The sequence below is a fragment of the Chinchilla lanigera genome, unplaced genomic scaffold, assembly GCF_000276665.1.
Source record: "Chinchilla lanigera isolate Chin_1 unplaced genomic scaffold, ChiLan1.0 scaffold00053, whole genome shotgun sequence".
Taxonomy (NCBI): Eukaryota; Metazoa; Chordata; class Mammalia; order Rodentia; family Chinchillidae; genus Chinchilla; species Chinchilla lanigera.
Window position 1 is genome coordinate 6,786,909 of NW_004955454.1, and position 16,879 is coordinate 6,803,787.

At 37.6% G+C, this 16,879-nt stretch overlaps 1 protein-coding gene across 5 annotated transcripts in view; it reads left to right on the forward strand.

Annotated features, from left to right (window-relative positions):
* Positions 1-16,879, forward strand: part of Kdm5a (lysine (K)-specific demethylase 5A) — a 90,740-nt gene that overhangs the window by 12,601 nt on the left and 61,260 nt on the right. For 3 of the 5 annotated variants that reach the window (XM_013520164.1, XM_013520162.1, XM_005396019.2), the window contains 5 exons: positions 4,193-4,363; positions 6,415-6,549; positions 13,700-13,805; positions 15,304-15,395; positions 16,345-16,503. In XM_013520164.1, coding sequence (XP_013375618.1) covers positions 4,193-4,363; positions 6,415-6,549; positions 13,700-13,805; positions 15,304-15,395; positions 16,345-16,503 — 663 coding nt within the window. Of the gene's footprint in view, positions 1-4,192; positions 4,364-5,780; positions 5,866-6,414; positions 6,550-13,699; positions 13,806-15,303; positions 15,396-16,344; positions 16,504-16,879 lie in introns of those variants that run through there. The other 2 variants (XM_005396020.2, XM_013520163.1) reach the window with 2 other exon arrangements.

Genomic DNA, 16,879 nt, shown 5'->3' on the forward strand with positions numbered 1-16,879 from the left:
ATTTATTTTTCCTCTGGTACTGGGAATTGAACTCATGACCTTGCGCTTGCCAGGCGGACACTGTGCCGCTGAGCTAAATCCCCAGCCCCTGAGCCTAGTGTTTAAAGGTTGTATTTTCTGGGTTTTTTTTTTTTTTTTTTTTTTTTTGAGACAAAGTCTTGTTATGTAGTGCAGGCTGACCTCAACTTGGTGATCTTCCTGGCTCAGCCTCCCAAATGCCTTGGGTTTGATCTCCAGTACTTAAAAAAAAGTTTTTTTTTTTGTTAGAGTCATCCACTTTTATAAAATAAGGCCTAAAATTAAAACCAACATTCTCATTTTCTACCCATTTCTACTTCTCATAGCTAATCACTTTTAATACACTTTTTTTTAGCTGCTTCTGATTTTGATCTCTATTTCTCTAAATAATAGGCTCGTGATATTTCATTTTTCAGTTTTAAATATTATGTACTGATTTTCTGTTAGCAGTGAGGAATGGGTATAAGAGATCTTAAATCTCATACTTCATATTCCCTATTCCTTGCTAGTATAGTTACATAAATATTTATTTTTCCTTGCACCACTGGGAATTAAACCCAAGAACTTACATGTGCTAATGTAAGAGCTGTACTACCAAGGTACAGCTCCATCTCTAGCCCCTGAACTTCCCCCATTTTTTTTTGTCTTTTTTTTTTTTCCAGTATTGGGGATTGAACTCAGGACCTTTTTTCCTTTACCCTGAGCTACAGATTTGCCCAGACTGGTCTTGAATTTGCAATGCTCCTGCCTCAGCCTCCCAGAATGCAGGTATTACAGGCCTGTGCCACCAGGCCCAGCTTCTAGCCCTTTTTTAAAAGTTTTGAGACAGGTCTCCCTAAGTTACCTAGACTGGCTTTGAATTTAGGATCCTTCTGTCACACCTTCCCGAGTAGGTGTGCCTCTATACCCAGCTAGTTTAAGTTTTATTAATCAAAATTTATTACTATGACTACATAAATACAAATATTATTGTACCTGAGCCTTATAGAGTGCTATGATTGTGATTTCGTGTACCAGTTGTTATTTTTTTGTAGTTAATAATCTCAACCCTTTTTTTTCATTTGTTTAGTTTTCAGTGTAACCATTAAAAGCTTATTTTCAGACTTCCCTAGTAGAAGTACAAATCTCTCATGGTGGCTCTACCTGTCACATAATCTGTCAGTTTCATTTTCTTCTGAGAGTCATCCTGCTCCAGTCTAGACTGGTTGTTTTTTAAGGTCAGCTGTGCATCTGGAACTTTATTCCACCAGTGTGCTTATTGGGATCCCCTTTGCCTTGCCCCTGGGATGGTACAGACTGAGAAACCTCCGTGCTTCCCATGTCCTTACTGCCTGTCACTTCTATTGTTCCCCACTAGCATGCTTCCAGCCTGGGGTCTTGGCTCTGGTTGTTGCCTGATATTATCTGCTAGGCTGAGTTCTTCACGTCTTTAAAGTCTTTTCTCAAATGTTATATTTGTTTGTTAATTTGATGGTGCTGGGGATGGAACCCATGGCCTTACATGTGCTAAATAAATGTTCTACCACTGAATTACACCCATGCTAGGTAAATGTTCTATCATTAAATTACACTGTAGCCCTCAGATTTCACCTTAGACTTGCCATAGCCCTTCCCGGTCACCTCCTCAGTGACTGGCCACTTCTGGCCTGTCCCCACCTTCTAACAACAAGTCAGCTATAATGCCCCTGTAATCCAGTCGTTGTTGAAAAGCTTTTTCTGCTGAGCACATGAGGCTTCGGTGGGGAGGGACATTCAGATACGAACAGTCACAATACTTACCACCTAATGCATGCATTCACTGGGTTTATTATTGTTATCTCCCTTCCTCCAATAGAATATCAGCTCCATGAGGGGAAAGTCTCTGTGAATGTATCCCAAGCACCTAGAGCACTAGCTGGCAGCGTGAAAACACTGAGAAGATACATGTAGAGTGAAGGTGCTTCGGTTCATCCGGTTGCTTTGGACAGCCTGTTTATTTGTTGAGACAGGATCTGGCTTTGTCGTCCAGACTGGCCTTGAACTCACTATGCAGTTCAGGCTGGCCTAGAACTCACTACCTCAGCCTCCCAAGTGCTGGGATTACAAGTATGCGCCACCATGCCTGGCTTAAAAGTTGTTACTATTTTAATGGTAAAAATAAAGGAAACAAAGTCACAAATTATATAACTTATCGGAGTCACACAAATATTAAATGATAGAGTTGGGATTTGAACAGCAATAGTCTGGCTCCAGAGTTCATCCTCTAAAAGAAAAAAAAAAAATTTAGAGCAGTGTCTAGCTGTATTGCACAGGCAGCTCTGGGACATCTGAACTAAATGATCCTCCTACCTCATCCTCCTGAGCGCTAGTACTACAACTACAGGTGCTTATCACACTGTGCCCAAGTCTTTCTCTTTTTCTTTTTTTTTTTTTCCTGGTACTGAGGATTGAACCTAGGGCCTTAGGTGTACTAGGCAAATGCTTTATCCCTCAGCTACATCCTCAGCCCATTTTATTTTTTGTTTTGAGACAAGCTGTTTCTAAGTTACCTAGGCTGGCCTTGAATTCGTGGTCCTCTTGCCTAAGCTTGATGAGTAGCTAGGATTACATAGTATACCACCATGCCCAGGTCTCTTAGTCATTTTTTAAAAAATTGTGATAAAAAATATACAACAAAATTTAGGGTTTTAACCATTGGTTTTGTTAAGTGCTGAGGATTGAACTTAGAGCCTTGTACTTGTTAGGTAAGTGTTCTACTACTGTGCTACATCCTCAGCTGCATTTTAACTTTTTTTTTTTGAATTTTTGAAACAGGGTCTCACTATATAGTTCAGGCTGGCCTTAAACTCATAGTGACCCTCTGCCCTCAGCTTCCCAAGTCCTGGGGTTGCAGACATGTACCACCACACCTGGCAGTTTTAACCATTTTCAGCTGTAAGGTTCAGTGGCATTAACTCTGTTAACTGTAGTACAGTCATTACCAGTACCCACTTAGGGAGCACCCCTAGTGACATCTATTATACTTTGTTTCTGTGAATTTGCTTATTCTAGGAACATTATATAATTTTACAGTGTTCATTGTTTTGTCTGACTTATTGCAGTTACATGTTTACACAGGTCCATCTGTGTTACAGGATGTATTAGAATGTCTTTTTAAAGCCGAACAACTAACCTGGCATGGTGGCACACACATGTAATCCCAGCACTTGGGAGGCTGAGGCAGGAGGGTTATTGTGAGTTCGAGACCAGCCTGGCCTACAAAGTGAGCTCGAGGCCAGCCTGAACTGCATAGCGAGACCCTGTCTCAAAAAAGACAAAATAAATAAATAACTAAATAAATAAAGCCAAACAACTGTAATCAGCTGTAATTCCAACACTTGGGAGGCTGAGGCGGGAGGATTGCTGTGAGTTCGAGGCCAGCCTGGGTTACATAGTTCAAGGGTGGCCTGAACCACATAGCAAGATCTTGTCTCAAAACAAACAAAAACAAAAAATTGAATAAAATTCATATATATATATATATTCGTAGTTATGCATAGTCTAAGTTCTACATAGTCTTCCATGTAAAACTTTTTCCTTTCTTTCCCCCTTTTTTATAACGCTGGGATTGAACCCAGGGTCTAGATTATTGCTGAACTACAGTCCAGCCCTCTTATCCTAAGGTGTTTCAGAACTGTCATCTGCATCCATAGTTTGCTTGACATTTTTGTTTAATTCTATAAATTTCTTGGTATATTTCTAATTTTAAACTTTTATATCGTAACTTGTATTTATTCTCATTTCTATTTTTATTATTTTAAATTATTAGTTCATTGAAGCTATAGAGTGTATATGTATGTTTAGTTTCCTCGCAGTACATAATGTAGAAAGTGCAAATTTATAAAATATTTTTGAATACATTGTTTGAAGGCAGGTATAGCATTAATTATAAATTTTATCTTTATCTTTTTTTTTTTTTTTTTGGTACTGGGAATCAAACTCAGGATCTTGCACTTGCCAGGCAGGCACTGTGCTGCTGAGCTATATCCCTGGCCCTAAATTTTAGAGTTTAAGACTTCCAAAAAACCATTCTCTCTGTTTCTTTAAATGTTGACAAGTGTCAGTTTGGTCACATATTTATTGAAAGAAAATTTGAAATCTTAGCCTAAAATAATAACCTGAGTCTTTCCTTAAATAACTTATACCTTCTTTTCAGATTGTTGCCAGCAAAGGAGGTTTTGAAATGGTCACCAAAGAGAAGAAATGGTCTAAAGTGGGTAGCCGCTTGGGGTATCTGCCAGGAAAAGGAACTGGGTCTCTTTTGAAGTCCCACTATGAAAGAATTCTCTACCCATATGAGCTTTTCCAGTCTGGTGTCAGTCTCATGGTAAGATACATCATTGTTCTTAGAGTTGATAGTATCCTGTTTTCTAACTATAACCTGTGTTTACCACAAGTTAGTAATTCTTCATGTGTACGAAGATGGAGTCAATTTCTCCAAGAACTGAAATGTGGGAAAACAAGGTGTACATTACAGTTTAAAAATCATAACTATTTTTGGTGGCTTACAAGATAAAGGATTGTTTGAAAAATTCCTCCTATTTATTTCTTCTGTTTTTAACATGTTATTTTTGTGCTGTAGACTTATCCAGAGTAGGGACATGGTTAAGTTTTAATGAAGTTGTACATTTATGCAGCAGTCACCACAATCCAGTTTTAGAAAACTTCTACCTGTCAGAAAAGTTCTTTAGTATTCTCTGGGTTGTTTCTGTTCTACCTAAGACTCAGGCATTATCTACTCATGTGCTTTCTGGCTCTGTAGTTGTAAAACTACAACTTTGTGAGAAATTTCACGTAGAGGGAATCATATAGTAAGATTTGGTGTCTGGCTTACAAAACAAAAACAAAATCTTTTCCTAACACAGAGTCACAAAGATTCTTCTTTGTTTTTTCTTAGAAGTTTTGTAATTTTAACTTTTTTGTTTTGAGACAGGGTCTTACTATGTAGATCAGGCTGGCCTTGAACTCACTGTGTAGTGCAGGCTGGCCCTGAATTCCAGCAATCTTCCTGCCTCAGCCTCTCAGGATTATAGGTGTGTGCTACCACACTGGGCTTTAACTTTTACATTTACTTCTGTAATACATTTTACATGAAAAGAAATTTGTTTTTGCATATATAGAGTGGGGTAAAGGTACAAATTCATTTGGGAAGTATTTGAGTAGTCACTTGTACCAGCCCCATTTCATTTATTTATTTTTATTATTATTATTTTTGGTGTTTTGAGACAGGGTCTCTTTATATAATTCAGGTTAGCCTTGAACTCAGTGTGGAGCCCAGGCTGGCCTTGAATTCACCATGATCTTCCAGCCTCAGCCTCCTGAGTACTGGGATTACAGGTGTGTGCTACCATGCCTAGCACCATTTCTTTTAAAAGACTGTCTTTTTCCCATTGTGTCACCTTTGTTGAAAATCAGCCTGATTATAAATCTGTGAGTTTACTGTTGCATCAATCTATAATAGTCCTCTCCTCACCTGTGGTTTTACTTTCTGTGGTTTCAGTTACCCTGGTTAACCGTAATCTGAAAATATTAAATGTAAAATTTGAACAATAAATATATCATAACTTCCAAATTTCAAGTCATTCTGATTAAGATGGTAGAATTTTGTACACTCCTGTGCTGGATGTGAATTATTTCTTTGTACCCTTTACTTACTTAGTAGCCATCTTAATTATTAGATCTACTCTTGTTTCACAGTGCTTATGTTCGAGTACCCCTTATTTTACTTGATAATGGCCCAAAGTGCAAGAGTAGTGTTGCTGGCAATTCAGATGTGCCAAAGAGAAGCTATAAAGTGGTTCCTCTACGTGAAAAGATGAAAATGAGAAGGTATTTTGAGTGGGACAGACAACATTTACTTAAATTTTATTATGTTGTAATTTTCTGTTTTATTATCTTTGCTAATCTTTTACTGTGCCTGATTTATAAATTAAACATTATCCTAGGTGCACATGTATAGAAAAATATATATAGAATTTGGAAGTGGCCGTAATTTCAGGCATCCACTGGAAACGTACGAGTATAAGCCCCTGTAAGGGTAGAGCCACTCTAAATGTCCAGCATTAATACTGCTGTGCGCTGCAGCTTTCTAGTCAAATTTGGTGTTCAGTAGTATAAGTCCTCTGTAACTCTTTTTCAAAAATTTGAAACAGTTTATGTTTCCACATAAATGCTAGGATCAGCTTTCACTTTGCACATGTAAAACATGAGATATTGAGGTTTTGATAGGGACTGCCTTTAGCCTAAGATCAGTTTGAGAGAAAATTGCCACCCGGTTTCAGTAACTTTAGGGATTTACTGGAAATTGATTACTTCACTGATGCATAAACACATTTCTTGTCAGTGAGTCTGTCCTCTTTCTGTGTTCTGATCTTTTAGGGTGTACAAATGCCTAACTTAGATCTTAAGGAAAAAGTGGAACCCGAGGTTCTCAGTGCTGATACCCAAACTTCCCCAGAGCCGGGCACCAGGATGAACATGCTGCCTAAGAGAACAAGACGGGTCAAGTCTCAGGTATCAGTGTCGTGACCGTTGTAATAGGAGTGTCAAGTATATTGACTACATAGAATGGTTTTCTGGCCTTGGGAGGCCATTCATATACTGTTGTTCTTTAGCAGTTGAGGAGATGTGTCTTCTCTCTTAATTCCATTTTCATTGCTGAGACAACACCTGATAGCTACAACTTATTTATTTATTTATATTTTAATTATTTTTCCTTTTTTTCCTTTTGGGAACAAGAAACAAAAGGTAAGAACCTGGGCCTGCCAAACAAGGGCCGGGCCAACGAACCAGAACCTCAACCCCCAAAAACCAAAAATTAAAAGAAGAAAAGGTTAATTTGGCCCCAAAAATGCAAAAGGTTCCAACCAAAAGCAAGTCCAAAGCAAGGCAACAAGGCAAAAGAAAAATGCCTAAGAACACGCAAACAAGAAACAAAAGGAAAACAAAAAACGGGAAGTGAGATAGACCCTTCCAGTCCATGCCCCCAGTGAGTAACTCCCTCCAGCGAGACTTCACCTCCTAAATCATTTAGCTTTGAGCTTGTAAGCGGACTAGGCCACTGATGCGTATCACGCCTCCATGATCAAGTCACCGTCCAGAAACCCCGCCTATGAGCACTTGAGGCTTTGGAGGACATCTAGATAGAAACCACAGCATCTTCTATTTGTCTTTTACATGTATGCATGTGTGTGTATGTATTTTTGTGTTACTGGCATCAAACCCAGGCACTTTTGCATGCTAGTCAAGGCCCCTGTTGCTGAACTACACCCCAGCCCTGATTTTCTTTCTATTCTTTTCTTTTTTGAGGTAGTGTCTTGCTATACAGTTCAGCCAGGCCTTGAACTCACTTCATAATTCAGGGTTGGCCTCAAACTCAAGCAATCCTCCCGCCTCAGCCTCCTGAGTGCTGAGGTTACAGATGCGCGCCACCACTCCTGGCTTTTTTTTTTGTCTTTTTGAGACAGGGTCTTGCTATGCAGTTCAGGCTGGCCTTGAGCTCACTTTGTAGCCTAGGCTGGTCTTGAACTCACAATGGTCCTCCTGGCTCAGCCTCCCAAGTGCTGGAATTACAGGCATGTGCCACCACACCTGGCTGGCTTTTTTCATATTTATAAAAATAGAGACCACATGGAATTTTTTACATATTATAATAATTGTCACTACAGTTAGACTGTTTGCTGGTAGGTAGAAGCTAGAGCTATTTCAGGGTTTGAAGTTAAGATTTTTTTTGTGGTACTGGAAATCGAACTCAGGACCTTGCACTTGCCAAGCAGGTGCTGTGCCACTGAGCTATCTCCCTGGCCCAAGATTTTTTTATGTAGAATTTGTACTTTATTATATTGCCAGTCTGCCTCTATTTTTTTTTTTTTTTTATCTTTTTGAGATAGGGTCTCACTGTGCAGTTCGGGCTGTTGTTGAACTTACTTTGTAGCCCAGGCTGGCCTTGAACTCACATTAGTCCTCCTGCTTCAGCCTCCTCAGTGCTTAGATTATAGGTGTGCGCCAAGTCTACCTCTATTCTTAGTCTTCTATTTGAGAAAGTAAAAAAATTTCAAAACTACTGATACTCACCCATAGTCTCTGTCTCTATGGGCAAAGTACACCTCTCTTTCCAGGGCTCATGTCTCTATTTTCTTCTCTTCTGGCATTCTCTTTTACTTGCTCTGTCAATTTTTTTTTTTTCCATAGTGCTGAGAATAGAAGCCAGGGGAACAGTCTACTACTGAACTGCATCCCTAGTCTTTTTTTTTTTAACTGATAAAGTAGACAGCCATTTTATTAGTTTGAGCTTTTTTTATATTAGATTTTATTGGTATATTTTAGATACGCGTAATGATCACATTTCCTTTTTTGAGACAGGGTCTTGGTATATAGTTCAGGATGGCCCCGAACTCGAAGCTTTTCTCCTGCCTCAGCCTTCCAAATACTGGAATTATAGATGTGCCCTACCATGCCCGTCAATCCCCTGTCCTTTTAATGTTTTATTTTGAGAGACAGGGTCTTTGCCTAGACTGGCCTTGAATTTATGATCCTCCTGCCTCAGCCTTCTAAGTAGCTGGGATTATAGGCACATGCCACTCTTTTGTCTTTTTCTACTGATTTCAGTATGTCAGTTGGGACATCTTTCTTTTGTATCTCCTCTGTCTGCTGGGTATCTGCTCCCCACCAAATACATGTTTTCAAGACAGGGTTTCAAATACATGTTTTCAAGTCTCTATCATCTTAAAAATAAAAATTGTTTCCTGGATAATGCCTTACTCTGCCTCTTTTCACAGATTTACTTGAGAAATAGTCAGTATTGTTTCCGTTTCCTTAGTATCTGTTTAGTCTTTATATTCTAATTTGACTGAGCTAAATACTTTCATTGAAGCTGCACTCACTGTCCAAGTTATTGTTGAATTTAAATTGCTAAATTCAGAGGTCCTCTTTTCATCTTGTATCTTACGTGATCTCTGATCATGTGTGTATTTAGCATGGCTGTTGACTCTTCTCCAAAATGCTATCTAGAGTTTTCTTTGGCTTCCTCCATTCTCTGACTGTTCCTTAAGTCATCATTGTTACCTCTTTCCTTTTGCTTTATTTGTACATTGATTTTTTTTTTTTCTCTCTTCACTCTTCCTTAGCTATTTTTTTTTTTTTTGTCTTTTTGAGACAGGGTCTTGCTGTGCAGTTCAGGCTGGCCTTGAGCTCACTTTGTAGCCCAGGCTGGTCTCGAACTTGCAACGATCCTCCTGCCTCAGCCTCCAGAGTGCTGGGGTTACAGGCGTGCGCCACCACGCCCGGCTTCCTCAGCTGTCATATCTACCCTGCGGTTTCAGCTGTTGAGCAAATACCTAGGTCTGTCTTGACCTCCGTGCATCTTTTTGGTTTGTCGGGAGTGTGTACTCCTTGTTGGCCACAGCACAGATACGATCCATGTAACATGTCTCAGACATTGAGTCATTACCACCTTCTGTAAATCTCTTTTTCTCGTGTCATGGTAATGATAAGCATAGCCTTCTCATGGTCTCTCAACTAAGAAAACTAAAGTATGTAAATTGTAGAATTTATCCTGTTTCTTTTCTTTTTTTGTGTGTGGCACTGGAGATTGAGCCTAGGGCCTTTACACTGAGCTATATCCCCATTCATTCATTCATTCAGGTTTTTTGAGACCTTCTGTTCATTCATTCGTTGTCTCATTATGTAGTTCAGGCTGGCCTTGAACTCACCGTGTAGCCTAGGTTGGCTTCAGATTCACAATGACCCTCCTGCCTCAGCCTCCTGAATGCTAGGATTACAGATGCGCCACCATTCCTGGCTCTCAACATTTTTTTAAAAAAAATTTATTCCAAGATGGTTTTCGCTAAGTCACTAAGTTTACCAGGTTACACTTGAACTTGCAGTCTTTCTGCTCCCGGCTCCTAGGGTGCTGGCCTTATAGGTGTGCATTGCCATTCTTGGCTTCTGCTTCCATATTTTTACCTCTTTCATATCACTTACTGTACTTTTTTTTTTTTTTTTTTTTTTGTCTTTTTGAGGCAGGGTCTTGCTATGCAGTTCAGTCTGGCCTTGAGCTCACTTTGTAGCCCAGGCTGCTCTTGAACTCGTGACGATCCTCCTGCCTCAGCCTCCTGAGTGCTGGGATTACAGGTTTGTGCCACCATGCCCGGCACTTGCTGTACTCTTAAAATGATTTTTTTCCTGTGTGACCTCACTGAAGTATTGAGTTTCTTGAGATTTAGGATTGCCTCTTGTTCGTGTCAAGAGATCCCAAACTCTTACATATTTATGTATTAGAATGAAACCTGTAATGCTGTGTTTATGTATAGAATGAAATTTATAACACCACTATATTTCACTGTTGGTGGTAAGCTGGATTACTACATTGTACTTAGTCACTTTGTAATAAAATTAATCAGTAAACTCTGAGACATTGTGAATAGCCTGTTTTCTAGTGATATTGTACCCAGTGATTTTAAAATTCATTGATGATCCTTGACTGAATTAGTTACTGTGTGGGGTTTACAAACTGTGTGGTTTTCTAGTTTTGTCTTTCCTTCTACATTTATTTAGTTGGTATTTTTCCTAACGAAATTTTCTCTTCTTCAGTTTTTTAAAGGAATATTATCCCTCCTTCTCCATCACCCGTTTTAATGGAGTTTCTCTGTGTTGCCTAGGCTGGCCCTGAATTCCTGGGTTTAAGTGATCTTCCTACTTCCGCTTCCTGAGTAGCTGGTTTATAGGCACATACTACTGCATCTGATTAAAATGCACATATCCTAAGTGTGGACTTTGGTGAATGTGTATTCCTATGAAACTATAATTGACTTCCCTTACTTCTTTTTTATCATTGTAGATCATGGTTTTTTTTTTTTTTTTTTTTGAGGTACCAGGGATCGAACTCACGACCTTGTGTTTGCCAGGCAGGCGCTTTTGCCACTGAGCTATATCCCCAGCCCAATTGTAGATCATGATTTTAAAAAATGCAATGTTGTATATCCATTGCTGCCTTTTTTTTTTTTTTTTTTTAATTTAATTGTTACAAATTTGGTTAATGGGAGTCATTTCAAGGTGGTTCATGTGTTCTGGAGTTTACATATTTCTACTAGTATTGAATATTTATTTCCTAGCACCAAAATGCTGGTATTCTTGCCTTCCCTTCTTTAAACTTAGAATAAGTAATTTCTGCAAGGATTCCTGGTTCTTTTTAGTGGGAAATGCTATTTAGAAATCATGACCTGAGCACAAGGTGTGTTTGTTCCTACTAAGATATCATTGCTTCTAGGACCTTTAAATGGTCACAGTTAGGAAATAAGTTTTTAAAAAATTCTGATTTCATATTTTATGTTCATAGAGATTATTCCACTTCTAATCCAGTACCACAAAGTTTATGTTTTAGTTCTTTTCCTAGTGTTTTGAGTTGGAAATTTATTTCTATTATTTTGTTTTTATTGATGTACTTATGATTATAAAGTTCCCTTGTAATCACTGCTTTAATTTGTTCCAGTGATCTGATAGTTACCTTATTATTGTTACCTGTTAATAGTTAAATATTTCCAGGTGAAAAGGCATTTTGGGGTTTTAATTTTATTTCTACTTTTAATCCATTAAGAACAGAGAATGTTGTTTGTTTTCTATTTATTTATTTATTTATTTATCTATTTATTTATTTTCTGGTACCAGGAATCAAACTCATGACCTTGCCAGGCAGGCGCTGTGCTGCTGAGCTAAATCTCCAGCACCTGTTTTTTCTTTTTAGAGTATTTCCTATCTGCTAAAGTGATTTTAAGATTTAATTGATTAAATACTCAGATATGACAATGCTTTATACTTAATATGTTTCTGCTTTTGTTTTTCTACTCTGCTAAAATAGTGGTAAAGAATGTGTAGTGTTTGTTTAGTATTTGACTAGCTGTAGAGGCTGATTAGTATAACTTTGTCTACAAGAGTTTAGAGGCAAATTTTGGAATACCATTTTAGTTTTTTTGTTTGTTTTTTAAGTTAGGGTTTTATGGATTTGTTATATGGCCATAACATATGTATAAGATAATCTTTATTTTATCCTGGTTTATTTCTATTCTTATTCTTAATTGTGCAATTAAAATAAATTTCAGCTATTTGATTTGTCTGCATTCAGAGATTATGAATCATCTGAATTTAAGTTTTAATTTAATTGTGCAATTAAAATAAATTTCAGCTATTTGATTTGTCTGCATTCAGAGATTATGAATCATCTGAATTTAAGTTTTAACACTGGTACTAATTAGGATGCTCTCACCTTCAAGGGATAGAATGCCAGATGACAGTAGCTTAAACCTTAGTGATAAATTATTCACATAAGAACACATTTTCAACATAAGATTTCTAGCTGGGTGTGGTGGTACGTGCCTGTAATCTCAACACTTGGGGGGTTGAGTCAGGAGGATTGCTGTGTTAAGAGCGGCTGGACTACATAGAGAGGCCTTGCCTCAAAACAAATTTTTTTAGGGGAAGGTAGTTCTAGAATTGCTATTGCATGCTCATATTATCATGAAGGACCAGGCCTTTTCTCATATTTCTGCTTCTTTTTGGGGAGGAAAAAGACTCAGGGCCTTTACTCCTAACTGGGAATCAAACTCAGGGCCTGTACACCTAACTACATCTCCAGCACTTTTTTTTTAAATTTGGAGACCAGGTTTTACTAAGTTACTAAATTGCCCAGGTGGGGCTCAGCCTTGCAGTCCTTCATTACAAGTGTGGACTACAAGGGCTAGTGGCCTTGCTTCCTTTAGTGTGTGGGTGAGTTCTCTCCTAATTATACTGTGGATACCAGAGTCCAGCACTGAGTTTTCTAGCAGGAAGAAGTAGTTGGGGCAAAATCACTTAGTCTTTGCCTTTTATTAGAGGATTAAAAAATTTTTCCAAAGTCTTCCAATAAACTTTACAGATTACTGGCTAAAATTGGGTCACATTCCTATTCTACCTGTCATCACCTGCAAAGAGAAATGAGACCAGCCTTATGATCTTATGGTAGTCATGATTCATCATTTAAGATTGGGTATATTACCCTCTAATTAAAGACAGGTATCCATTACCAAGTTAGAAGTAGGAATTTCTGTTGCCTAATAACCAGTAGTGTCTGTCTTTAGCCAGATCCAAAGCAACATCTGTACTTTTTTAAGATAAGTATTTTGTGGAAAGGAATTTGGGTATTGCATGGTGCTTTGGTGACTATTTTAAACTGTTATAAATGAAGATTAAGAGATTCCTTCCTTCCTTCCTTCCTTCCTTCCTTCCTTCCTTCCTTCCTTCCTTCCTTCCTTTCCCTTTAGAGACAGGGTCTCTATATGCAGTTTAGGCTGGGCCTGAACTCACTGTGTAGTCCAGACTGGTCTCGAACCCACAGTAATCCTCTGGCCTCAGCCTTCGGAGTGCTGGGATTACAGGTGTGCTTCACCGTGCCCAGCTCTTCCTTCATTTTGAAGAGGCTCTTAAAACTTTGGGGGTAATAAAATAATACACGAGCTGTGTATGTTAGTATATGTTTATTCCCAGCTACCCTGAAGACAGAGGCAGCAAGATTATTTAGGCCCCAGCGTTTGAGGCCAGCCTGGGCAGCATAGCAAGACTTCATTTCTTAAAGAAAATTAATATATGAATCAAGATAATTATGCTAATGTGGATTTTGTTTGTTATCTTTTAGTCAGAATCTGGAGAAATGAACAAAAACACAGAATTGAAGAAACTTCAGATCTTTGGGGCTGGACCCAAGGTTGTGGGCCTGACAGTTGGAACAAAAGATAAAGAAGGTAAAATCTGTTACTGGTCATGAAGAGAAATAAAGTGTAATAATATAGTTGTAAAAAGATTAGGTGATACTTAAATTTTAGTCCATGCTGGGAATTTCTTGAGAATTGTAAACTTGCAAAGTGGTTTTTATGCAAATTGTCTTTTGATGGCATGTATCTTAAAGTATGAGGAGCAATATTATATTCAATTTTATGATTTAGAAGAGAGAATTTTCCTTCTCCATGTCTGATATACAATACAGAAATTGATTGCAGTTTCTAAAGGCTAGTAATGGTGAAATTATTGGTTTTCATCTAATGATTGCTTATAACTTTTAAATTAAAAGGTGAATAGAGGATTCTTTAACCGTTAGTATGAAAATATATTGGGAAGATCTTAGAACATTTAAATTTTAACCACAATATTTTTAAAAAATAATTGCCCTCGATATGTTGTTATACCATTTTTTATTTTTATTTTTATTTTCATTTTTTGGGACAAGGTCTTGCTGTGCAGTTCAGGCTGGCCTTGAACTTGTGGCCATCCTCCTTCCTCAGCCTCAGAGTGATGGGATTACAGGAGTGTGCCATCATGCCTGGCATTGTAATACTCTTTTAAATAAATTTTTTTTCCCCCGTGAACCTAGTTCTCTTCAGCTTATGTTTGAAATTTTTGTGAGAGTTGCTAATGCAAAAAACAGGTTTTATTTTCCCGATGTAACAGGTCAGTTTTAAAAGTCATTTTAGGGTGGGGTGTAGCTCTGTGATAGAATGCTTCCCTAGCATGTGTGAGGCCCTGCGTTTCATCCCTAGTGCTAGTGGAAAATAAAACAAAACAAAACAACAAAAGACCCGTACAAGACACTCATTTTAACAAAGAATAAGTTTGGCATGTTTTGACTATACTATAAGAATTTATTAAACTACTATAGTCACATACATTAATTACACATTTTATGATATGGATAGTTTAGTCATAATTCAGATCTTAGACTGAACTATAAAAGATCAGATAATATTGTTCCATCACTCTCAGAGCATTTTGTTTAATAGGATTTACTAAATACATTATAATGTTTTTAATTACCTTGTTAAGAATTCAGAACTTTGTCATTCTTGAAATTTTTGCATTGGCTGGCTGTGATCTTAAAACTTGAATTATTGTTTTGGCTGGCAGTGATCTTAAAAAATTATTCCCTGGTTCATTTTAGCATACATACAGGCATTATGTAGATGTAGTAAGTACTACATACAGACAGTATGGCATCAGTGGTTAAACTGTCTGAAGCTTCATTGTCTGGATTAGAATCCCAAATCTGCCACTGATTGGCTCTGTAATTTTGAGCAAGTTATCCAACTTCTCTATACATTAGGTTCTTTATCTTTAACCACAGATAATATATCTACCTTATAGTGTTGTGAGATTTTTAACTAATTTAAATAATTTTAAATAGTGTCTGGTCCATAGTAAGCGCTCAACATTAGTTTTTACTATTATTATATAACTTTTTATTTCAAGATGAGGTCACCCGAAGACGAAAAGTTACCAACAGGTCAGACGCATTTAACATGCAAATGAGACAACGGAAAGGAACTCTCTCTGTTAACTTTGTAAGTGCTTTGGGATATGTTAGGAGGGAAAGGATTTATTTTAATTTTGGTTTGCACAGTTTTACCTTGGTATGTTCTTGTATGTTGTTTCATCAGCGTATTTGGTTAGAAGACTTGATGGCAAACCTGAAGTTACGGCTTTGGTTTTTGTAATGTTAACCTTGCTTTGTGTCGTGTATAGACTGTTCCCCCTAAGTCATATGCCTTTGGGTGATGAAGTGAGAGTGAGTGTGACTCTGTATACAGTTGACCCTCTGTATCCTCAGGTTGTACATCTGAGAGTTTAACCGAGTGTAGATTGAAATATTTTTTAAAAATGTGTCTGTATTGAACAAGTACAGACTTTTATTCTTGTCGTGAGCAATATAGTATAACATCTATTTACATAGCATTTACATTATACTAGGTATTATAAGTAATCTAGCGATAGCTTATATATTAGAGGCTGTGCATATACTATTATAACCAAATATTATGCCATTGCATATCCTTACTTGAAAATCAGTGGACTTTGGTATCCATAAAGCTGGGTGTGGGTGTGGGTATGGGTGTGGATATGGGTGTGGGTAGGGAGAATCTATGAGCCAATTCTGGCAAATACCCATGGATATTTGTAAATTATTATAAGCAGTTATCAGTATTCATTCTTTACCAAAGGTACTTATATCTAGAAAGAACGGCATTTAAAAAATACAAATTAATTTTTATATACCCTGCATTTGTAGTGTTTCTTTAACGATTTGATATGCTTTTATTAATTTGGTGGTAGATGCTCTGGAGAGAAATTTAGGGAGTTCTATTAAAAAGTGTTAAAGTATCAATTAAAGTAGATATTTAGGATTTAAGTGAATTTATGTTTTGCTGTATATCATGTTGTCTGTTTTAAAGAAATCCTGGTAACGTAATATTCTCTATTATAGAAACTAGACTTTCATTATTTGTTTAACAGGTGGATCTCTATGTGTGTATGTTTTGTGGTCGAGGAAACAATGAAGATAAATTGCTTTTGTGTGATGGATGTGATGACAGCTATCATACATTTTGTCTAATTCCACCACTACCTGATGTTCCCAAAGGAGACTGGAGGTGTCCTAAATGTGTCGCTGAGGTACAAGCTTAAACTTTGTGGATCCTTTTCTAACTAAAAGTAACGCATACATGTATACATACACGTAAATAGGTTCCCCAAAGCTTGTCGTACTTCCGTTTTGTTCTTGGTTTGTTGTTTTTCTGGTACCGGAAATCGAACTCATGACCTTGCGCTTGTCAGGTAGGCACTGCACCGCTGAGCTAAATCCCCAGCACCCCCTTTTTGTTCTTTAGAGTTGAAATTTTCCAGTTTTATTTTATTTTTTTATTTTATTATTATTATTATTTTTCTTTTCTTTGTCTTTTTGAGACAAGGTCTTGCTATGCAGTTCAGGCTGGCCTTGAGCTCACTTTGTAGCCCAAGCTGGTCTCGAATTTGCAATGATCCTCCTGCC